Source organism: Rhipicephalus microplus, chromosome 9 (assembly GCF_043290135.1).
Source record: "Rhipicephalus microplus isolate Deutch F79 chromosome 9, USDA_Rmic, whole genome shotgun sequence".
In the NCBI taxonomy this organism is placed as follows: Eukaryota; Metazoa; Arthropoda; class Arachnida; order Ixodida; family Ixodidae; genus Rhipicephalus; species Rhipicephalus microplus.
In genome coordinates, this window is record NC_134708.1 from 13010801 (window position 1) to 13035029 (window position 24229).

A 24229-nucleotide genomic window follows, 5' to 3' on the forward strand; every position below is an offset into this window, starting at 1 on the left:
AAGGCGCTGTAGGCTGCAGACTCGCAGGTCGTGGGATCGAATGCCGACCGCGGCGGCAGCATTTTCGATGGAGGCGGAAGCGCTTGTGGCTCATGTGCTTATATATAGGTGGATGTTAAAGAACCCCAGGTGGTCGAAATTTCCGGAGCCCTCCAGTACAGCGTCTCTCATAATCATATGGTTTTTACATTAAAGCCCGCATATTATATGTGGCAAGTTATCGTTTCATCCACTTTTCTTTCTTCACACTTACATTACACTTACTTCTAATAACATCCACTACACTTTTCCTGGCATTGCTGTCTGCTAGTTCTTATCAATATCATGTCTAACAAAAAAAAAAACGAGCCCTTAAATTTAAGATTCCTTCCACAAATATATGCATCGCAGCAGAATACCCTGGATTTACGAAGAACATTTGCATGGCCGCAGCGACCTATGCCCAAAGAACGGACCACCCAGAGCCTATCCAAAGCAACACACACACACACACACACACACACACACAAGTACGCACGCGCGCACACACACACGCGCGCGCGCACGGCCAGAACGCATTTAAAGAGGAAATAGATAGATAAACAGACAGACAAATTTACCATTTATTGGCAAAGGGAACCGACGTTTACCTCATTCTCCCTTGAAAATCTGTCACCTCTTCGACTCTCATTACGGCCACCCACTTGGAAGGCTGCACCATCTACTGGAAGTTATGTAAAGCTAACACCGCGCGAAGTTCGAACCGGACGTCATGGCGAAATTCGGTAGTAGCTCGTTGAGCATAGCAAGGCGGAAGTGTTTCTTGTTGGAATAGCAGAAGTAGGTTGGGCGGGAAATATCCCTAATCCTACTTCACGAATGAGACCGGGAGGAGGATATCCCCCCCCCCCCTCGGTGTAGTCCACGAGGTGGGAGCTTGGGCTAGTTGGTAGCGTGTCTTTCTTGTCTCTGTGTCGTCGTTTTGTTCTCGCACTATAACTATCGTCATGCCACGAGGTGGGTCAGGGGAGTGCGGCTCACCAGTAGCCTCACTTATGGCTACATTTTCTTTTGGACCAGTACTATACTGCTGCACTGGAACTTGCACAAATCTCCTAATTTCGATCGCCAGAATAAAAGGTTCAATAAAAGGCTCAGGTACTACACTCTAAATGCACACTTACTATGACATAACGAATAAGGTGCAACAAGGATGGGTGTTTACAAATATGCCAGCTGGAGTTCCAAGACAAAGACTGGCTTGCCATCAATAAACAAACTTCACCAACACTTTATTCTCTCTGTACAGTCTGCATTAACAATCTCGCAATAAGGATGCAACAACAATGCGCTGCCACAGGGTACCTCCCACAGAAATACTCATGTGGAGTTGGCTGTGAGTAGCTTAGACATGTAAGGGCCATCCAACTCATATCCAAGCTTGCGATAGTAGTTTCGGGTTCCTACACCTGGAATACAAACGAAAAAGCAGTAAGGTTACACTAGTACCTGAGACACTAAATTCAAGACAACACGGGTTTAAGTAGATCAACATTTAGAGGACATTACCATGAAAACATCAGTGCATTACAGATGCAGGCCCACAAGGTTAAAAAGAAAAAAAAAACACTGCAGCATTTTTTATTTTTCTGAAAAACGGTGAATAAATAGACCACGAAGGACTCTTTTCAGCCAAACAGTTTTACTTTAACACCTCAGAGAAGTCCTCGTGTAAATGTATAACACCAAAATTAAAATTTTTAAGTGATCACAAGTGTTGTACTCGTTGTCATCCTCTTTTCTAACATTCCTTTAATAACAGCAAAGATGCAAAGTCTTCATCGAACAACAATATAAATGCAATAAAAAGATGCAATATGGCATAATCAGAAGAATGATAAGCCATGACAGCGAATGGAATAATAAAGCTTTTAAAATGAGCGACCATGCTAGCTTCTTGCCTATGTATGTTGCACGTGATGAAATTGTTAACCTTGTTCAGCTTGTCGCCCTGCATAATTAGGAGGAAACTCGTATCACGTACCTAATTACATACTTTGCGAGCTGCACACTAAAAGCGTACCACGATCCTGCTGCTGCCACCACAGCATCAAGGTAAATCACCAGAAATGTCCAGTGATGTTCTGTACTACGCCGAAGAATTCTCATTCAAAGACATAAAAATTCCCTATATCAGGGATTTTCCCCTGCAAACGTTGGCAACATTCCCAGCATATTTCCCTGCAAAACAGTACTAATTTACGCCCCAATCCATGCACACAAATACTATAATTACACGTGTCTGATGTATTGGAGAGTTTTAAAATCATGACTAGCCCATCCACTACCACACAACGATAGCATGACTTCATCATTTTATATACTGTTACAACACTGAACATTGTGGGCTTACACCAATGGTGAACAAGAAATTGCTCTGCGTAAATATCAGAAATAAATCTCAAGGGTTATGCTTGCGTTGTGCATGAGCCAGAATTGATCACAGCAGATGAAGGCGCACTGTGACCGCTAATTATTGGTCGTCATAGGAGAATTTAACCATTCCTGAAATCCCCTGCAATATCAAATGGATTCTTTTTTTACCTTTGGCTCAAAATGACAGGTGAAAATTCCCCAAAAAAGTAAAAATTGCCTGCACGGAACATCAATGGAAATGTCAACCAGCTTGATGGCTCACAAGGTGGTTTATGCTTATGCAAGCCACTCGACTCACCTGAAATAACTGCCAACTTGCGCGAGCCATGCTCGTCGCGAGCTATGCGCTCCGCTTCTTCCATAAGCAGCGTTCCGAAGCCCTGAGTTTCACGAAAGAGCATGTAAGCAGTAACAGGCTTAGAACTGTAGAAAACTGAGCTAATTAGTGGACATACAATAGAGAAAGTAAAGAGTGAAGACACAGACATAAGAGATACAGACAACAAAAACAATGTATGTAACGTCTCTTTTTATTCAGCAATAATGTCCAGGCCTGCACATCTAACTTTTTCTTTGAAAAAAAGTATAAGGCAATGCGCAGTGGTAGCATCAGTTTAATTATAGATGTGTTACACCGAGAACTGAGAGATGTACAGGTGCACTCAACATCACTTGATACACAAACATGTGACCTCACGAGTTCAGTGTGTGTGCATGGCTTCATCTTGACCTTATCTCACGACTAAGCACTACTTATAATTTGGGGTCATTGCAAAGTCAGAGAACAGCGTTTTGTTGTGGAAATAATTGTCAGTAGACACCATAGATGATCTTAGAGCTCGTGGCTTAAAATGTTCCTTGTTGCAAGTCATTTTGAGTGCGACTGTACATAAAAATCGCACAAAAAAAAAGAAAATGCAAGCATGCTTCGTAAGCTCGAAATTTACTATACGATAGATGAGTCTTTCTATTCGGGGTCAGTTATATGCGCAAGTCCTGGTGTAAAAAGGTAGAACAAATAGCCACCGTTCACTCATTTTATCAACACAAGAAAGACCTTTGCACCAATTCCACAAAAGTGCTGGTTTCTTATTGCCTAAATATACGAAATGCACTCCATAATATTTTTTTTCAATAGTATAAGGCACCAGGAAATTGATGAATGTGCTTCTTTATTGTACTTTGTCACTCTGTCATGAGCAAATAGGTGCCTTCTTTTACGACATTATCTCAGCTATTCCATCTCCGTTATCCCTTTAATGTGTCAACACTGAGCTCACTGCTGCCATGGCCAGACAATTGGAGTTCGTAGTGATTCCTCTATTTACCTTCTGTTACTTATTCTAATTATCTAAGCAAACAATATCTCTTTCAATTTGGATTTCTGCATAAGAAATCACTAGGGTGCCAGAGCGTAAAAGCTGCCATTGCTCACAATAGAATGGATTTCTCGTGCTTAGCTTACCGTATTTACTCGATTCTACCGCGCCCTCGATTGAAACGTGTACCCGGTTTCCACGACGAAAAAAAAAAGGTAAGACATCGATTGCAACGCGCACCCAATTTTCTCGTTGGCCCGTACGATCACACCACTCGGGAAAACGACTCCTTTCAGGAGCGTCTTCCGTTTAAATATGAGGTACGGAGCCTATCTGACGTGCAACGGAGCAATGCCGTCACTCTAGTTTTACCGCGGCCCGATGTCAGCACGCGAACTTGCTTTGCCCCTTTCTTCTCGACGGTTGCGGTGCCAGGCATGTCGAAGTAAAGAGGCGTCTGATGGGCATTCCCGATTTGCCCAAGCAGGTAGTTTGTGCCCCAAGTTTAGGACGAACCTCTGAAAACTGTGCTTTTCTTCGTACTCCTCCGGCAACTTTTGGCATATGCCTATTCGCCTTCCGAGGGAAAAGCCTTTCCTCTTTATAAAGTTAGTTAGCCAGCACCAGCTCGCTTTAAACTGGCTCGGCATTAGACCTTTTTCTAAGGCTAACTGCATAGCCTGCACTTGGAGCATATCTGTCATCACAGGCCGCTGTGCCGCTCACTGCTCAATCACATACTCGCCGAGCAGCTCTTCAATTTGCGGAAACCGACCCTGCTGTGGTCCACTGAAGCCTTCGCGTGAATCTTTGCTGTCCACAATATTCTGCTTTTGTTTCTGCCAGTTCCGCATGCACGTTTCGGGAAATCCGAACGACCGCGATGCGGCCCGATTTCCGTCAGTTTCGGCACACGCGATGACTTTTCTTTTAAAAGCGGCATCGTGGTGCACTCGTCGAGTTTTTGGAGTCGGCCCTTCCATGCCGTCGATGCTAATGCACTACAAGATGACGAACTCCTCAGTACACGTACGAAGTGCCGCACAAGGGAAACACATAGGCAGAAACGGCCGACGCGCCATGCCGACGCACGTAGGGGGCGGCCATTTTGGGAATGCCGATGACAATGGAATGACCGTATTCATTTTTTTTCGTACTGGATTCTAACGCGCATGCGATTTATGAACTCGCTTAATTAACCGGAAAAAAGGTGCGCGTTAGATTCGAGTAATTACGGTATATAGCCGTTTCAAAGTAACTGCTATTTTCGTATAGTACCAATCTGATTGCCTCCGTGTATGATACTGAGGCAGTGTACGGAATGTCGTGAGAACAAGAATATAGGTCAACTTTTTCTTTCTTCAAGAAATGCGATAAAAAGTCGAGCCTCATCTTATGTACCCGTCATCGGGAGAAAAAAAATGTGGAAGTCTCGCAACAACGGGCGGCTGAAATCGGAAGCCTCTATTGCCATTGTCAGCAGCGGCGCCATTGGGCAGGAAACTCTATGGGTGGGCAAGACTAGGCAAGGCCTACAATGTTCTAGCAACGCAATTTTGCCTCAGTTATCCGCTGCCAGTCTGCTGTTTTCTTTTTTCCATTTCCTTCAGAAACGAGTGGTAGTCGACGACAGTTCAGATAGGCCTTGAGAAGTTATCGAGTACGTTGAAGTGCACGGCAACCTGGCGGCAACAACGGGAATTCGGTGCATCGAAGAAAAACGTCCGATGCTGGAGGAGGCAAAAGCAGCGCATCACATGCTGCAGCAAACAAAACAAAAACATCGTTTCGTGGATGGACTGCAGTGCACACCGATCTAGAAATTCAACTCACCGAATTCATCCGGGAGCGGCGTGCAAGGTTGCTACCCGTAACAGTGAAGTCACTGAAGTGCATCCACATGAAAGCTCTCGATATAGTGCATGGCTCTGGGATCATGAGGGCGCGATTCAAGGGATCGCCATTGTGGATGCGCTTATTTATGAAGCGGAAGGGTTTTGCGCTGAGGCGGCGTACTTCCGTCTTTCCGCAAATGCTGCATTAGTAACGCATTGGACAGAACAGAAGACGATGCACTCTGCGACGTTACTAGTGAAAAACAGGCGTCGTCGGACTCAAGTTCGGACGAGTCGCTGTGACAGAACTTAGTGGCCTTCTGGCCTTTAACTACATAAGATTAGAATGCAAATAAAGAAAAGTGTCACCACAGTGCAGCTGGTTGTGTCGTATATTTACCAAGGTGTGCCGCGATACTTTGAGATTTAATTTTTTTTTTTTCAGAGATTGAAAGTTTGGGGAGGGGTCGACCTATAGTGATCCGGCTTTTATGGTAACTTTAATAGCCGCACCAGAAAGCATGTCACGACACGTCTAGTCTGATGCACAATAAGCAGTGCTTAAGTTCTCACCTGGTGTTGAAACTTGGTGGGGTCTCGGGCACTCACTGGTACAACACTTCCATATCTGCGTGTTCTGAGTCAAGGAGCCACAGTAGCACGCCATTTGAAGCACAAAGTGTTCATATCTGATACTCATTACTATGAGCATAATTCCATGACATGCTGAAATGGCAAGAATCTTGAACTGAAGGTCAACTGTGATTATATACTGCCAGCGATTCTTGAAGCGTGACTGATTGGCTGATGCAGCTCAATCTCCTAAGACAACACATGGGGTAGGACAGGTGCAATCGTATATTTTCTTTTCTTACTTATGACATTTTGTCTCCTTTTACTGCATGTCACTTTAGGCCCCGCAACGAACAACCCTCATCCGCCAAGGCAGTAATGTGTACAAGCGAAGAAAAGAGCCTTATAAAATGCGTTTCAAAGGATACACATGTAGCTCTCGCACAATGGAGCATCCGTTCACCAGCTCGGGACGGAAGGTGTCGGGGGAGCATTTGCGGAGTCGCAGCAGCCCAACCAGGATGTCCTGCCTGGGGTCTTCGTACGAGAGAAACGTCTCCCAGCCGCCATTGGCAACGTAATCGCGCCGCACTAGCTCCACCTGTGTCAAGAACATGAACAACACCTGAATTCACTGCCAAATTCACCAGAAGCTAGAACAGCCCAATAATGAAGAGATATACAATGCAGCCTTTGTCATTTACACTTACCAACCTCGGGACAGTAATAATTCATGCTTAAGCAAACTCAAATAAAATATTACAACCTGTCATATTCTTTTTTCATGAAGGTTAATCTTCCTATCCATTTACTCAATTCTAAATAGTTACTTTTATAAAAAAGCAAGATGAGAGTCAAAAGAGTCGCCATATCCATTGTGCCATTTGCTATTGAGAATAACCGACATCAAAGCAAGACTGAAGTTATTGGGTAGAGGAAAGAGATGAGAAGTTAGTAAATTTCTAATGCCATGGTTTCCAACAGAGGCTGCACCCAGAAATTATTTTTTTTCGGGGGGGGGGGGGGGGGGACGACTAAATTCGGCAACTGGCGCTCAACCCCCTTTTAGCTGCGGCCCTGATGCCAACACATTTACTAAGGAACTTGCTGATACTTCATGGCTTGACAAAGGTAAGCACTGTGTTCTAACCATACACCGCACCGGCCCCTCATCCCCGCAATGAAAATCAGAAATGTTTAGCGAACACAGTACACACACTGTTGCGAAAAAATACCCACTGTTACAGCCCCACATGAGTGGCGCTGAATTGTTTTTTCTAGATGATAGCCGTTTTTATTCTAAACTCGCACACACCTGATCGGGCTGCACTTTGTTGTGGATCTCCTGAATGCCAACTTCACGTGTGCGCACATCTCGGCACCTCGTGCCAAAGTCCTTCATTCGAGCCAGAGCTAGCTCCCGCAAATTTCCATGCTCAACACCAGAGGTCACCAGTGGCATTGGGATGTCTCTGAAAGATGCGAGTCGTTAACGAGGTGACACATTATTAAGCCATACACTTTGAATGACAAACATTTCAAGTGTGTTAAACTATCCTAATAGGCAGGAAACGCTGAAGCGATTTGAAGAAATAAAAATCAACTCAATCCCAGCATCAAAAGAGTAGGTGGCTCTTGGTAAAAATGATGCAATCTTCACACTTCTGACGCTCGTCCTTGGCATTGAAAGTATATATTTATTTGCCCATGCTCAGATTTAAAGAACAGAGAGATAGAAGTGGACATTCTGAAAACTGGGATTTGTCAATAACACAGCTAAATGATTTACCAGCATGTCTCACTAGATTGTCAGACTACCGAGTGTGTCACATTCAGCAAATAAGTTGCTGCAAAATGTTTCATTGCTGATCTTGTCAAGAGGCGTGTTCTATGCTTATCGTAGTTCCAAGCGCACTTACACTTTTCCTTGGGCTAAGCAGCAGCTGCAATTGCCCATTTAATTTTATTTTTTTTTACAGAAACATGTACTACTTCCACTAAGAAATGGCCAGTGTGACAGACCTACTACGATGCCATTTAACAAGAACCCTACTGTCTTCACGTTCTGTGATGTGCAATTATTTGCGTACGCTACGTTTAGTTAAAGGCAACTAATCTTCATAGACCACAACAGTGTATTTTTACACTCAGTATGAGCCACAACGCTTGAGAGCATTGTAGCTCACAATGATTATTGCCTTCTTGGGACAACCTTAGGTTGGTGAAGGCTGTAACCCGATATTGTTAGTTGACCCCCGCCATAGTACCGTATTTTCGCGCATATTGTCACGGGCTAAGTAGATGCCTGAGGATGACGACGACGAAGTGCTGAACGGGAACGTGCTCGGACTGCAGCAGCATCGTACGCATTAGCTCGCCAGTAAATTCGCCAGTACACATTTGTTCACGAGTGTATACTTTATTCCCCGTAACATCATTGGTGGAAGGTGCGGGGTACCACTCGCTATACAGCCCAACGAGCTGGATCTTCGCAGCGGACGGCGCATTGCAGCTACCACGATGACTGACCAGGCTACTCAATGTCAACAAGATTCGTCAGCCCTGCAGCCGATCGTTGTGGTGCAACCTCGTGACCCAGGTCCATTCAACGGCACAAGTGGCATAGACGTCGATGACTGGCTGGTTCAATATGAGCGCGTCAGCAGCACCAACCATTGGGGTCCGACGCTTATGTTGGCGAACATCATCTTTTACTTGCATGGCACGGCAAAACTCTGGTACGAGACACATCAAGAAGAGTTGACTAGCTGAGACGTCTGTAAGCAGAAATTGCGCTATCTATTTGGGAAACCCATCGGACGTCAAGTGGCTGCAAAGAAAGAGCTTGCGACTCGTGCCCAGACATCCACAGAGCCGTACATCGCGTACATCCAGGACGTGTTGGCTTCATGCCGCAAGGTCGACAAGGACATGCTCGACGAGGACAAAGTCGGACACATCCTGAAAGGAATTGCGGATGACGCCTTCAATTTTCTCCTGTGCAAGGACTGCTCGACGGTGGAGTCGGTCATCGAAGCATGTCGTCGCTTCGAACAGGCAAAAAGTAGGCGCATAGTTCACAGATTTGACCGCCTTCCCAACACGGCGGCTACGTCCTCTTGCGAAGATTTGCCCACACTACACCAACCACCAGCGCCAGAAAACGTCACCAGAATAGTCCGTCGGGAACTCGAGGCTATGGCTCCCGCTATGTCTAGCGTCAGCGCGCCAGGACACAACCTCGATGCTGTTTCGATGATACAGGCCGTGGTTCGCCAAGAGATCGCGAATATGGGCATTTCGCCACCTCATCAAAATGCCCCCGCTACTTCCAGCTCGGCTCCAGTCGTTGCGGCTGCCACTCCGAACCGCACGTTTGCGCCACGACGAAACCCAGCTGAATCGCGCACTCATGATGATCGGCCCATATGTTTCACGTGCCATCGGATAGGACACATCGCTCGCCATTGCCGCAGCCGGTGGACCTCATCACCTCGACCGAGCTTCTATGATTGGCGGCCTCGCTATGAACGTGCACCTTATGCCCCGTCCTACCGTGCTGAGACAGGTGCAGAGCATAATCCAGAACGTCGGACCAGCCGCTCGCCATCGCCCGTGCGTCGTCAGTCCCGCTCGCCCCAACCCCGTCGTTCTCGGTCTCCCTACGACCGTCGCTCGGAAAACTAGCCGGTGCAGCCCCCGGAGGTGACGCTGCATACGCGACTCGGACTGCAAATCCTCTGATTACTCCCGACCAGCGGTGCAACCTTCTTACAATTCTCGTTGATGGTTTACCTATAACTGCTCTTATTGATACCGGTGCACAAATATCTGTGATGAGCTCAGACCTTCGCCGCCGCCTCCAAAAAGTTCTGACGCCTGCGATTGCACCTACCCTTCGTACAGCGGATGGGAGTACTCCTGCTGTGCTTGGAATGTGCACTGCGCGATTAACAATTTCTGAGCATCAAACTTCAGTTCTGTTCGCTGTACTGAAAAATTGCCCTCATGACCTCATCCTTGGACTCGACTTTCTGACTTCACACGCTGCGCTCATTGACTGTTCCAAAGGTCTTCTTCGGCTCGAACTACCATCCTTTTCGGAGACCGTCTCTACCAGCCCACCTCGTCTACGCTCTGTCGATTTCCTTAGACTTCCACCGCAAGCCGCAGTCCAAGTCCAACTCTCGCCGTATCCTGCAGTACCCGATGGTGATTATGTTGCTGCCCTAATTTCTGACGTCGCCATGACACGCAATGTTGCACTCCCCAACACGGTGGTTACCGTTAAGGACAACCGAACTTCGTTTCCCGTCCTCAATTTCGGCCTCTCAGCGCAAGTTATTCCTCGCGGCATGTCACTTGCGCATCTTACACCACTGGTCGACCACACAGTTTCTGCTCTAACCACCAATTCGCCACCCGATTTTTCATCAACGTCATTATCGTCACGTTCCTGTTCCGACCTTTTCAAGCCAATGCTATCTGACAAGCTCACCTCTGAACAAGTCTCTGCTTTCTGCCGTGTGCTTGCTTCTTATCAGGACATCTTTGACTTCGGCGAGCGTAATTTGGGCCAGACATCTGTGGTAACCCATCGCATCGACACCGGTGACGCTCGACCCATTCGCCGACGACCCTACCGTGTGTCAGCCCCGGAGCGTGCTATTATACAGCGAGAAGTCGATAAAATGCTTGATAAGGACATAATCGAACCCTCATCTAGTCCCTGGTCCTCACCCGTTGTACTTGTTAAAAAGAAGGACAATAGCTGGAGATTCTGTGTTGATTACCGCCATCTCAACCATATTACCAAGAAAGATGTCTATCCCCTACCGCGCATAGATGATGCACTCGATTGCTTGCACGGTGCCAAATATTTCTCTTCAATAGACCTTCGCTCAGGCTACTGGCAGATCGCTGTGGACGACAAAGACAGAGAGAAGACGGCCTTCGTGACTCCTGATGGACTTTATCAGTTCAAGATGATGCCTTTTGGATTATGCAATGCCCCCGCGACATTTGAGCGCATGATGGACTCTCTACTTCGAGGCATGAAGTGGACCATCTGCCTCTGCTATCTTGACGACGTTATTGTTTTTTCGACTACTTTCGACGACCATCTTACCCGCCTGTCCGCAGTGCTTGATGTTTTTTAACGTGCCAACTTGCAACTTAATTCGTCCAAATGCCGCTTTGGGCAACGCCAAATCTGCGTACTCGGCCATCTTGTTAACGCTGCGGGCGTTCAACCAGACCCTGCGAAAGTCCGAGCAGTTTGCGACTTCCCCACACCCCGCTCAGCCAAGGACGTCCGAAGTTTTCTGGGACTGTGCTCCTATTTCCGTCGTTTTGTCGAGAAGTTTGCTGAAGTAGCCCGTCCCCTAACCTGCCTCCTCAAAATGGATGTTGCATTCACTTGGGGCCAACAGCAAGCAAATGCCTTCTCATCGCTCGTTGACATTCTCACCAATCCACCAGTCCTAGCACACTTCGACCCATCTGCCGCCACGGAGCTTCGTACTGACGCCAGTGGCCACGGCATAGGCGCAGTGCTTGCGAAGCGGCAACAAGGCATGCACCGCGTCGTCGCGTATGCAAGCCGGCTGTTGTCGCGCTCGGAACAAAATTATTCCATCACAGAACGCGAGTGCTTAGCTCTCGTCTGGGCCATTGCGAAATTCCGACCGTACCTGTATGGCCGACCATTCTCGGTTATTACGGACCACCATGCGCTTTGCTGGCTCTCCTCACTCAAGGACCCTACGGGACGCCTTGGTCGCTGGGCGCTGCGCTTACAAGAGTACACTTTTTCCGTATCCTATAAATCCGGACAACTTCACAAGGATGCTGACTGCTTCTCCCGTTACCCAGTCGATCCCCCTGACACGAGGGAAGATGAGCAAGATCCCCTCGTTCTTTCAATTACCGACTTCACCGACATAGCTGCTGAACAACACCGCAACCCCTCTTTGCGTGCTATTATCAATAGTCTGCACTCTCCCCACCCTGACCACTCCTTACAACAGTTCGTTCTTCACAACGACATCTTGCACCGCTACAACACCCGCCCTGATGGTGCTGAGCTTTTACTCGTTGCTCCTGTGCATCTTCGCTCAGACGTTTTGGCCCAGCTGCATGATGCCCCCTCCGCTGGACACTTAGGGGTGTCACGCACGTATGACCGCATTCGCCGCCGATTCTTTTGGCCTGGCCTCTACCGTTCTGTGCGACAGTACGTTGCGGCATGCGACCTCTGCCAGCGCCGCAAGACACCTGCTCTGAGACCAGCTGGTACCCTCCAGCCCATTGAAGTACCAGATGAGCCATTTTTCCGAGTCGGCCTCGATCTTCTAGGACCCTTTCCCGTGTCGGCCACCGGTAATAAGTGGATTGCTATTGCTACCGACTACGCAACGCGGTATGCCGTTACACGCGCCCTCCCCACCAGCTGCACTACTGATGTAGCCGATTTCCTTCTTCATGACATCATTCTGCGTCATGGTGCTCCTCGTCAGTTGATCACCGACCGCGGCAGCTGTTTTCTATCTAAAGTAGTCGACGAGCTTTTGCGATCCTGCTCTACCCACCACAAGTTCACTACAGCGTACCATCCGCAAACCAACGGCCTCACGGAACGCCTCAACCGTACCTTGACGAATATGTTAGCGATGTATGTCTCCAAGGATCACAAAGATTAGGACATCCACTTACCTTTCGTTACCTTCGCATACAACAGTTCACGTCATGATACAGCTGGATTTTCCCCTTTTTACCTACTGTTCGGTTATGACTCGCCTTTGCCGATGGACACCATGCTCCAATCTGACGCCCCCTCATCGACTGCTTATGCTCGTGATGCCCTGGCCCAAGCTGACATCGCCCGCCAGGTCGCCCGGGATCGTTTATGTGCCTCGCAGCTTAACCAAAGAGTGCTTACGATCGCCGGCACCGCGACGTACAGTACTCTCCGGGGTCACTCGTCTTGCTGTGATTACCTTCACGTCGTGTTGGTCTCTGCAAAAAACTAGTGTCCCGTTACGTTGGCCCCTACCGCGTCATACGCAAGGTCACCAGCGTGACCTATGAGATAGCTCCACTCCATACCACGTCAGTACCAGCTGCAGTCCCGACCGATATAGTGCACGTCTCACGGCTTAAGCCATACTTCTCACGCCTCGAGAATTGATCGCACCGGGACGGTGCTTCTGCCGCCGGCGGGTAATGTCACGGGCTAAGTAGATGCTTGAGGATGACGACGACAAAGTGCTGAACGGGAACGTGCTCGGACTGCAGCAGCATCGTACGCATTAGCTCGCTAGTAAGTTCGCCAGTACAAATTTGTTCACCAGTGTATACTTTATTCCCCGTAACATCATAACCCGCACCAAAAACGCAAAAATTTCAATGGAGAAGTGGAGGTGCGAATAATACGTGGGGTTTTTCCTATAGTGCTGATTCACAGCAATGCATGTTGTGCTGTGAAGCCCCTTAACAGTGTAGCAAAGGCTACGGAGGCGGTTTCCGCAAATTCGTGTTGCTCCGCAAGTAGCTTCACTTGCTTGCATCGTTGAAGCGTTTAGAAAAACATTTGGGGAGAGACAATTCGATTGTTCAGTGTAAAATTTCACTGTCACACCACAAGTATATTTTTCAGACGTTCGCGGCCGCTCAGTGACCCTCCACATGTCCCTACGTCACAGACGTCATGTTTACTTTTGGAAAGGGCTTGCAGAAAAGGTGGTGCTGTCTAAAAAAGTTTCATAATAAATAAAGTAAGTTTCATAATAAATAAAGCAGTATTTATTTCAGCAAGGCAAATGAGATGTTATAGTGCCTATAGAGATATTATCAGTAAATTAATGTACTACTTTTTGACGCGGTAGCAGGCATGCATTTCGGTTCTATTGTTTCCAGGGTGCTGTTACAGTGTACTAGAAGGGGTAGTGCTGTCAAGTTGTCACCGAGTGTGAGCGCTCTTTACCTTGCTGATACCGCTAGTTCTCCACATCTCGACCCGTTCGCCAAACCTAAGTCGATCTGTTCTGTCACCATGAGTAGCGTACGGCGGCAGGCCTTCACGGCACAGCAAAAGCTTAAGATCATCGCCGTCGCCGAGGAATTTGGAAATCGCGAAGCGGGAAGATGGCACGATGTGAACGAGTCCTGCGTGCGACTGTGGAGAAAGAAGAAAGAGAGCCTACAAGCCGCACACCGCGACCGTAGGTCATTTCGTGGCTCCAAGACCGGTGCCTACCCTGGGCTGGAGGCGGAGCTAGTAAAGTTCATCGAAGATGTGAGAAGGAGGGGTCACGCCGTATCGACAGAGATGGCCCAAGTGGAAGTGCGGTGACTTTCGAGGGAGCTAGGCCTACCTCACGAGTTTTGTGCGAACCGCGGATGGCTGCACCGCTTTATGAAGCGGTAAGGGCTCTCAATCAGACGGCTGACTACAATATGTCAATGCTTGCCGGCTTCTTATGAGAAGCTGCTCAAGTACCAGAGATATGTAATTGGTCTGCGAAAGCAGCACAATTACATTTTCTCGCAAATCGGCAATGCGGATGAAACTCCTGTTTATTTTGAAATGCCGTTGGACACAACGATTGAGAAAACGGGCAGCAGTTCGGTGAGCGTGCTGACCGGCGGGAACACGAAACTGCGCATTACAGTCTTGCTTTGTGCCCTCACCGACGGCACGCAACTGCGACCGTACGTCATCTTGAAAAGAAAAACTCTACCAAAGGGTCATTTGCCTGCCGGTGTGGTGGTGCGCGCACACGAGAATGCGTGGATGAACAGTGACTTGTTCGTAGGCTGGATCAAGACGGTATGGGAGAAGAGGCCTGGTGCGATGCTCCCAAAGAGATCCATGCTCGTTCTTGACTCGTTCCGCGGCCACACAACTGAGGGAGTAAAGGACGGCCTTTCACGCAACGACACCGACTTAGTTGTTATACCCGGTTGAATGACGTCAATGTTGCAGCCTCTAGATGTGTCGCTTAACAAGCCCTTCAAAACGCATTTCAAGCGCTATTACGCCGAGTGGATGGCCGAAGGCTGCTACGACTTGACGCCGACAGGACGAGTCCGAAGGCCTGACATTGCCCTATTCTGCAAGTGGATTGTTGAGGCATGGAAGGCCATTCCAGGTGAGATGGTGGGAAAAAGTTACAAGAAATGCTGCATCACAAACAACATGGATGGAACCGAAGATGACTTTGTGCATAATAGTGAGGACTGCGGCTCAAGTGATAGCTCTAGCGAGAGCAGCGACAGTGAGTGAATTGTGAATGGCCTTGCAGACAGTGTATTCTGCTTGCTAAATAAAGCTTTTTCTGTCTACATATGTGCAATGTTGCTTGAGCAGTAGCTTTTGTACAGCCTTTCCTGTATATCAAATGTGCGGGCAATACGCGGGGATTTTTTTTTTCTTTCTCGGTGAGCTGAAAGTGGGGGTGCGGATTATATGCAGGTGCAAGTTATACACGCGAAAATACGGTACTGCATGCAATCACGTGGATTGACTGAGAGAAATTGCAATGTCCTTCATGCATCGACAATACCTTTGGACACGATAGACACGCGTCCACGGGGGGACCAATGCCAGGATGCGGGCAATGAGGTCCACCAGAAAGCCTGGAGGGTAGCTGCGGTATCGGCCCGTCTTCCACAACTCGTACAGGCCTGTGCCTCGAATTACCAGAGTTGGATAGATCTTGAGGCCGTCCATACGAAACGCTGGGTTCTCAAACAGCTCCTGCGCACGAAACACACAAATAAAGACATTTTAACATTTTATAAAATGTTCTCAATATAACTAGCATTGCACTATTTCATAAGTGCAAAGATAGCTCATGCACAAGGCATATTGCTGAACAAATAGGGGTGCAGTATGTTTTGCGAAAAGCCTGCACAAGCACAGTGTGCTGGTAATATTAGGTGATGAACAAAGCAGATGTGGCTCTCATAATCAAGCCAAAGGGTGATCATCAGTTAGGCAGTTGAGCAATGTAGAGAAATACTCTCACAAACTAAAGCCTGTTGAAACATAAGGAAATAAACAAGCACAGTAGAGACACGATCAAGCTATGATGCAGAAAACTATCTGCTAAACCAACAAAATTGAAACAGTGCCTTTCACATAACACCGTAGCCCTCTAAAGTCCTCGTCGTTAAATTTTCAGATGCTAAAATCAACATAGATAAAAGGTCACAGCTCTGCCGCAAAGGCGAAGCAATGAACACGATAGCAACAAATTGGAAGGTCACATGCAGAATGGCAAGCAGATTGAAACGTGCCTTGCGTTTCTCATGCACAAAGGACGCGCGAAATGTAATCACAGGTACAGATTAACGTGAATGAGTGTCTCAGTTGTTACTTCGCTGTGTTTGAAAAGCGTGCCCTTTTCGCAAACAGAGGCTGTGCAACGATTACAGTGACCTTTGTGCACCCGTTAACTACGACAGAATTGTTCCGACAAAACGCAAAGGCTAGCCAAGACGGACGGTTCTCCCCACTGCAAGATAAGGGCGCGCGATCGAGTGTACACCCCCTTATTCTCTACGCGGGCCAAAGTACGCGTGAGAGACGAGAGCCGCCGCGCGCTCACTGCGACATCTTGCTGATAATCCCCGAGATGCTTGCCAACAGTGGTAAGTGAATATATGAATAGCTATATGAATAGCTTGCCGTTTGAACGTTGAAGGGGGTACCTCGGCCGCTCAATGATCAACGCCTCGCATTCATGACGCGGAGGTCCCACGTTCGATTCCACGCGCCGGAGTCTTTTTTTCTGGGATTTTTTTTCTTTCTTGCATTTTCATATATATAGATACATATGCATATACGGTGCTTTACATTGACACTGACGTCCACGTCGACATTGGCAGCAAAATCCAGACGAGAGTGTCCATATAATTGCTATCGCAATAAAAAATATTACGTATATGAAACAATTTAGGGCATTATCACACTTGTAAGTAGGGCTAGTTGTGCAGAGTTGGGAGGCCTGTATTTAAAGCAAAATACTTATAAGTGACACATTTACTGGCAATTCCCTTAACAAATGGTGCAAACTCAGCACAGTATTGCTACCAATGAAGGGTGTGGTAGGCAGCCCTTACCACGAACTGGTCAAGGTCACGCTCCCAGTCCACATTTGGAAGGTTAGGCATCATGTGGGCCACCACCTTGAAGCCGGCATCTTTTGCCAGTTGGAAGGATTCGCACACAGCTTTAACGGTGTGACCACTAAAGATGGGTGGAAGCATAGAAAAGAAAAGCGTGATACAAGTGCTTGGGCTTGCTGTGACAGTGTGACGTACTATAAGAACACCAGGAGATAAGACCTCTTTCGGGGACACAAGTTAAGAAATGAAGCTTTTAGCAAAAATACTACTACAACTACATTTACAAAGAAACAATTTAATGTGAAAGAGTTACCATATAAGCACTAAAATAATGTTACAATTTGAAATGAATGTCCATTTCAGCACAGAAAGACTTCCAGAAAGAATGCCCAATCAGAATTCTACAAGGTTTTGAAAAACGTGACCACACTAAGCTTCTGTTACAGCTGCCCTAAAGTTTCCCATCACACCCCAAAATATCTCGGCTGCCCAAAAATATCTTGGCTAAGAGCCCACCCAACAACACACAACTGCATAGCCCATACTTCACAGTCAGAAATATACTCATTCAAAAATAAACTGCTGGCTATGCCATTGGCAAAAAGGGTAAACCTTGCCATAAGCTGATTTCAATATTACAGTCAACTGCCGATTTTTCGGACATGCCCGATAATTTGGACATCTTCACGGCACCGCCACGGGCCCCATAGAATCAATGTATAAGGAAGTCTGAAATTTCGGACGCTCGAACCTCCTAAAGTCCTATTTCCGGACTTTTTGACGCGACGGAAGGTCGGAAACCACCACTGACCTCCCGTGGAAACCTCCACAACTCCGTCAACGCGATTACGACCGCATAAATGGGCACGCCGGTCTACTGTGGCGGCATCTGTTGCTTGGACTCGTTGATCGTTAGTGGAGAAACACACACTGCCTCCGAGATTTCTAACACTGGTCGCGTTTATCGTGCAAGGGTGCTTCGCTGACAATCGAAACTATCCACCCGGAAATTATTTGGCGCCAATAAAGTTCCTTTTGCTTTAGCGCTTGTGCTCGTGCGTGCCTCCCTGGCTTCCCGCGTAGCGCTTTCGCGAAGCGTTTCACCACTTCGAACTAGAACTAACCGTCACACACCGATTTGGTCTGGCCACGCTGGCTATCTTGAATGTTTACCAGCGCTACCTTCAGAGTACCCGAGGCACCGTCGCGCTGTTTTGTTTACGCAGCCCACATGGTGTTTGGCTAGCCTAGTGCGTGGTTGTGCAATCGTGTGAAGTGTGCTCTGCAACGCTAAGCCTAGGTGCTTCGACGCTCGTCAGCAAACTTCTTTGTTCACATCGTGAGGATTTCACTTGCCTGCGATGGCCCCCACTCCACCTTCATCGTCCTTGCGATGGCGTCAGTCAGGTTATGGCGGATTCAGACGACTCTGATTTCGAAAATGAGGAACCAACGCCTGCGCCACCTACAACCGCCGAATTGATGCGAGCATTGATGACGCTGTCATCAGTGTACAGTGATGACATGACCCTTACTCAGATCGAGGCGAATGTGATCACATGCAAGCGGAATGCCGTTCAAACAAGGATCAACAAGTTTTTCAAGCCACTGCAGCTCTAACACTGGCTGCCGTGACGACACCCGCTGTAGGCTGCATGCATTTTTTTTAGCGGCTCTTTACAGAGCCACCCCACTGATGCTTTGGTAGAGTTCCGGAAGTCTGGTACTTCGACCTTGACCCTCTTGATCCGAGAAATATCAATGAAATGGTGCGTTTTTTGCTTGCATTGAGAAATATTAGCAAAATGGTGCGTTTTTTTTTTTTGCTTGCATTGAAAATTATCAGTAAAATAATGCTTTTTTTTTGCTTGCATTCATTTTTTCGGACTGCCCGAATTTTCAAACGGTTTTTCGCTCCCAAGAGGGTCCAAAAAATCGGCAGTTGACTGTACATAGAAGTCGTTTGGCACCATTAAGAAATCACCTAACAAGTGTTACGCCATATTTGCTCACCGGTTAGTGTCTCTTGCTACATCTTCATGAACGCTTTGCACGCCTATTTCCAACCGGGTGCAACCGTATTGAAGCATATCGCTGAAAAAAAAATCAGTCAACTTAAATGCAAGTTTCGCACTGTAGATAAGTTGGAAAGAATGCAGTGTGCAAATGAACTGCTGCTATTAAGAGCTGACCAGCAAGAGTTTCCTTAAATATGGTATCAAGGAATTATTCCGTAACACATGACTCCCAATATTTGTGTCATGTGTCTTTTTGTCCACAATCCTAAACGTGTTCTAAACAAAGCCCAAGTCCTAAGCTCTGTGCACTATTCTATGTCCTGTACCAAATTAGTGCTCTGTACTTTAGCACTATGAACTAACTTATAGAAGTTACATTAGGATACCTTTTGTCTACACTTGGCTTGTTTTTTTTACGTACTATAAATGATCTTACATAGATTAGCAACATGACCAAACACCTACTTTAGCTGTTTCTTCAAAACAGCCACTGCCCGGCAAACCATATGACTAGCACTGACATCAACTAATCTGCTACGTCTGTGCACCGTTGTGTTTTGCATGACATTCACAAGTGTAATAAGTCAAGGCTAACCCAAGGTGCCTCTTGAGACAGTAGTCTGGGCGTGTCTCAATAGTGATGCCGATGCACTTCGTGCGGGCCCGTTCGCTGTACCTCACAGCCTCAGCCACTGAGCTGCTGGTGTGCCCCGACAAGGCGTCGTGCAAGCTGCGGATGAACCGATCCCTGTAATCTTCGGGTAGACACATGAACGTGCCCCCCATCACGATGAACTCCACTTTGTCCACAGAATGGCCCAACTGCTGGAGCTGCATTCATAACAGCACGTGCTAAAGATTCAAGCAGAAATGTGCACTACATCAATGTCATCAGCCTAACTACACCGACTGCAGGGCAAAGGCCTCTCCCATGTTCCACCAATCAACCCGGACCTGTGCTTTCTGTTGTCACATTATACCTGCAAACTTCTTAATTTCAACTGCCCACCCAACTTTCTGTCTCCCTCTTACGTGTTTGCCTTGGCGAATTACCCTTGATGACTGCATGCATGGCCAACTGCGTTGTTAAGCATACTAAGGTAGTCACGTATGTAAGCTTCGCTGATAACTCTGCCAATATGTTGTGCACTAAGAGTTACTTGCTGCCGCCTAATGACAGCAGTGTTTGTTAATACTCTCCCAGCTATTAATGTAAACAAAAAAAGGCAAAATGGGTACAACAGGCTATTTAATAAGCACATAATGTCTAAAGTGAGCTTTAGAATGCTTTGGGTCATTGACTTCATGACGGGTCTCGATCAAACTTACCTGCTCAACACGATGCCTTGTCTGGAGAAAGGGATCATATCGGGCCCGGATGGCTCGCATAGATGTTGGCTGGGCAAAAATATGAAAAGCCGCATGTGCACTTCGTCAAATGCTCATGCAAATCACGCTGCAATGCAGTTGATCCTGGATCAAAATTGTAAGCGCTTTTCAAGTACCTCCAACATATTCTGCAGTAGAATTTCAACCAACAATGCATAGAAACTAAAGTGTGCTGAGGCATATATATATATATATATATATATATATATATATATATATATTGTGATGGTTAAGGACGTTCGTCACTATGTTTATAGCGGACGAGAAAGGATTAACATGAACAATTTAAGCGAACAAAAGAAGCTTTATATTGTACACTAGAGAAGGAAGTGACAGGAGAAAATAAAACTATATATCCAACCCTATACGCCAAGCATCACGCAACATGCACGAGTCAGACCGCCATTAATCTGCGCAGAGTTCGCGGCTACGCTAACTCAGTGTCCAGCGCGTATAGTTCTCGGTTCGTAAGAAGAAACCGCTGTCTCACAGTTTGAATCCCCATCGTCCCGACATGATGCGGTCGTCGACGTGCGCGAGGGCAAAAGTGGCACGGCTGGAACGGCTGACGGCACACGGATGCGCTACCGTGAGCAGCGCCGTTGAGTCGGACGTCGCGGCTAACCCAGCAGTCAGGGTCGCAGCTCCTGAGGTCCGGGATCAGGCCACGGCTCACGAGGACCACACCCGGTAGGCCTCGCCCACGAACCTGCTCCCGGCCACTGCACCCAGGCAAGAGCCGTTCAGCAGGCCCCGTCCTTGGACCTTGTACAGGCCGACGGACTCGACCTCGAACAGACACACCGGAGCTCGACCTGGCCGACACGTACGGGTCCCACGTCCGGCTCAGGAACGCTGCCAGGAACTCGTCCTCTCGAGCGGGGCACCGCTTCCTCTGCCTTCGTGGCCTCAACCCTCGAGCTCTCTTTTTCCGCACATTCCTTCTTCTCCTCTTCTTTTTCATTCCTTGTTGTCGTCTTCGTGCCACCTGCCCTCCGCTCGTCTTCTTCAGTTTTGGTTTGACGTTCCTCGGCGTCTTTAAGTCCTTTTTTCCACAAATCGTACCTAACACACAGTGCTTTTGTGTCCTTTCCTTATATATATATATATATATATATATATATATATATATATATATATATATATATATATATATATATATATATATATATATATATATATATATATATATATATATATATATATATATATATATATAATGAGAAGTAAGTGTATACTTAAGGGCTCGTTTTTTCGTGTTTTGACACAATATTAATGAGCTCTAACAGACAATAAATAATGCCAAGGGATGTATAGGGGAAGTTAATAGACCCAATTGTAATGTAAATGTGAAGAAAGAAAAGTGGGTGAAAAGATAACTTGCCGTGAACAGGAACCGAGCCTGCGACCTTCTAATATATGTATATATATATATATATATATATATATATATATATATATTGATTACTTCTCAGCGCTAAGACACCCTCAATTATGTTAACGAATTTGTCCTACCATTTAATGTGCATTGTAAAGATAAGATTGGCCTTCAAAGCATAGCTTTCTGCCATGTTATAGCTACATGTCACAGAAAAATTCTTCGCTTGATCAGTGAAACCTACATTTACGCAGAAAAATTGCAAGGAGCTTACCTCATAACCTGTGTAAGACTGGGTGGAATACTCGAAATCCGAGTCTGGACCGCCAGGACAGTATCTGCAACAACACCAATGACAGACATCCTGACGGGAAGTTTCTGATTACACAGGGCTAGCATAAATTATTGATTCATTCAGGAAAGGCTGTATTTCCAGCAGTGTTACATGTACACACATGAAACATACCAACAGAGCCGAGAACTGACCAAGTGTTACTCAACAGATTTTCAGTTGACACTCAACAAATTTTCAATATATTAGCGTTAAGGTGACACAACAATAAACAAGCTCATTCAATACATTCTGTAGCATACTCCTGTCAATAGCCTGTCTGCACTGCAGCTCTGATGCGCTCTTCGACTAAGGATTGCAGTAGCTAAGCTACCATCTATCTTACACAATGCAAACTTCGTGAGTTTGTGTTTTCTATCATAGATAATGCATATGTGTACGTGAGCTTTTTTTGAATGAACAATTTATGCTAGCCCCGTATGAGAGCACCTTTTGTTCGCTAACGTGTATGTAATAAAAGACGGTACACGAGGGCCTTCTGTGTTCTGCCGCTAACAGAATGCGGCAACCGCAGGAGTCAGCAATCGAACCCGCGACCACGTGTTGTCATGGTCAACGAATGCTTACACGCATATGTTTCCAGTCATGTTGATGTGGGGGCACCGGTGAGGCTTGCACATGACCGCCACAACTGCGATCTGCAAAAGAACCACGTCTTAGAATGGCGACATACGATCCAGACTTGAACGGCTCCTTACCCCACTAGCAGTCCGTACCGGCTTTGCCTTAAGCTTCGGTAGAAGTACCTGCACGACGATTAAGTAGCCATTCACACCTAACCAACAAAAACTGGACGCTCTCACCTTTTTATACTCCGGAGGCATAGCAGCGATGATGTCAACGATCTTCGGTTGGGAACTGAGACCGTACTTTGAAGATATTTGACATTTGACGCTGAAACGGCGACGCAATTCGCTGTAACATCGAGACAGGACAGCTCGACGGGCGCGACGATGCCACTTACCTGTTGAGATTAACATCTTTGCGCTCTTTCTGCGCTGCTAGAAGTTCTTTGATGATTTCTGATATTACCTTCACTTTGAGGGCTTCCTGAGAAACGCCTGTTGTGCGAAAGAGGAATCGTCTGCGCTACGCACACTGACAACCTGTCAGGTCCAATCATTACTCATCACTCACCTTTCTGTTTGACAGTCATCTCTGAATTTCTACTGCACACGTACCGTAACTAGGAGAGAATCGCGGATCGTGCAAACATATCTGCGACCAACCACAAAGAAATTTCACAAAGCGCACATGCACGCACTGCTAACAACACGCACAGGGCGCCGCCATCAACAAAGACGTGAAAATATCTCATGAACGACGTGAGAATAAACACACGTTTCTTTACTTGACTGCGTACGAGCCGCCATGAGCCGACTTGGCCACGGCCTTTGTGATTAGTTGTGGTAGAGTGTACTAGAATTGGGAGGTGACGCCAGCGCCCGCATATTCGCCGAGCGCGCGCGATCCTCGTTTTCAAGCGCCGCCGCGACGGCCACCACGGCGCTCCTGTCGGCATAGTGATGCGGGCGAAGCGCGCGCTCCGCGCTCTCTCGTCGACTCGCCGCTGGGTTCGCTGGTTCGCCTCTGGAAGCGTGTCTGGGTGTGTGCAGTTTTCCGCGTTGATGTCTCGCTTATGGCAAAATGTATTTAGTTGCTGACATGACAGTGTGAGTGCCGACCTTAGGATGAACTCCAGCACTACGAAAGCGAGGCAACGCCACTGCTTTGCTCCTGGCTGCACGAGCGGCTATGTGTCATCGAGGGAGCAAGGTCAGCGTGCTTCTCTTTTATGTTCCCAAAGACCCTGCCCT

General features: G+C 47.1%; 1 protein-coding gene across 2 annotated transcripts; it reads right to left on the reverse strand.

The window, feature by feature from the left end:
• Positions 1-1240: 1240 nt before the first annotated feature.
• Elp3 (elongator complex protein 3) lies at positions 1241-23697 on the reverse strand. Of its 2 annotated transcripts, none has more exons than XM_075873149.1 (16): positions 23550-23697; positions 23377-23473; positions 23216-23306; positions 23111-23158; positions 22980-23050; positions 22335-22398; positions 20623-20691; positions 19889-20124; positions 19289-19369; positions 17270-17396; positions 15709-15902; positions 7458-7614; positions 6571-6743; positions 6143-6197; positions 2714-2795; positions 1241-1448 (listed from the first exon to the last, which is right to left on the reverse strand). In XM_075873149.1, the coding sequence occupies exons 1-16, from the start codon at positions 23566-23568 to the stop codon at positions 1360-1362; spliced, it is 1653 nt and encodes a 550-aa protein (XP_075729264.1). In that variant the 5' UTR covers positions 23569-23697; the 3' UTR covers positions 1241-1359. The 2 variants fall into 2 exon arrangements, with proteins under 2 accessions (XP_075729264.1, XP_075729263.1); XM_075873148.1 differs by having other exon boundaries at positions 23377-23476.
• Positions 23698-24229: the final 532 nt, after the last annotated feature.

What these genes read in the sequence shown, in the direction of transcription:
- Elp3 (XM_075873148.1), bottom strand. An exon ending in AGTCTTACACAGGTTATGAG is followed by an intron (nt 20,692 to 22,334) that starts GTAAGCTCCTTG and finishes ATTTTTGCCCAG; the next exon opens with CCAACATCTATGCGAGCCAT. An exon ending in ATTGTGCGAGAGCTACATGT is followed by an intron (nt 6,198 to 6,570) that starts GTATCCTTTGAA and finishes CAGAACACGCAG; the next exon opens with ATATGGAAGTGTTGTACCAG.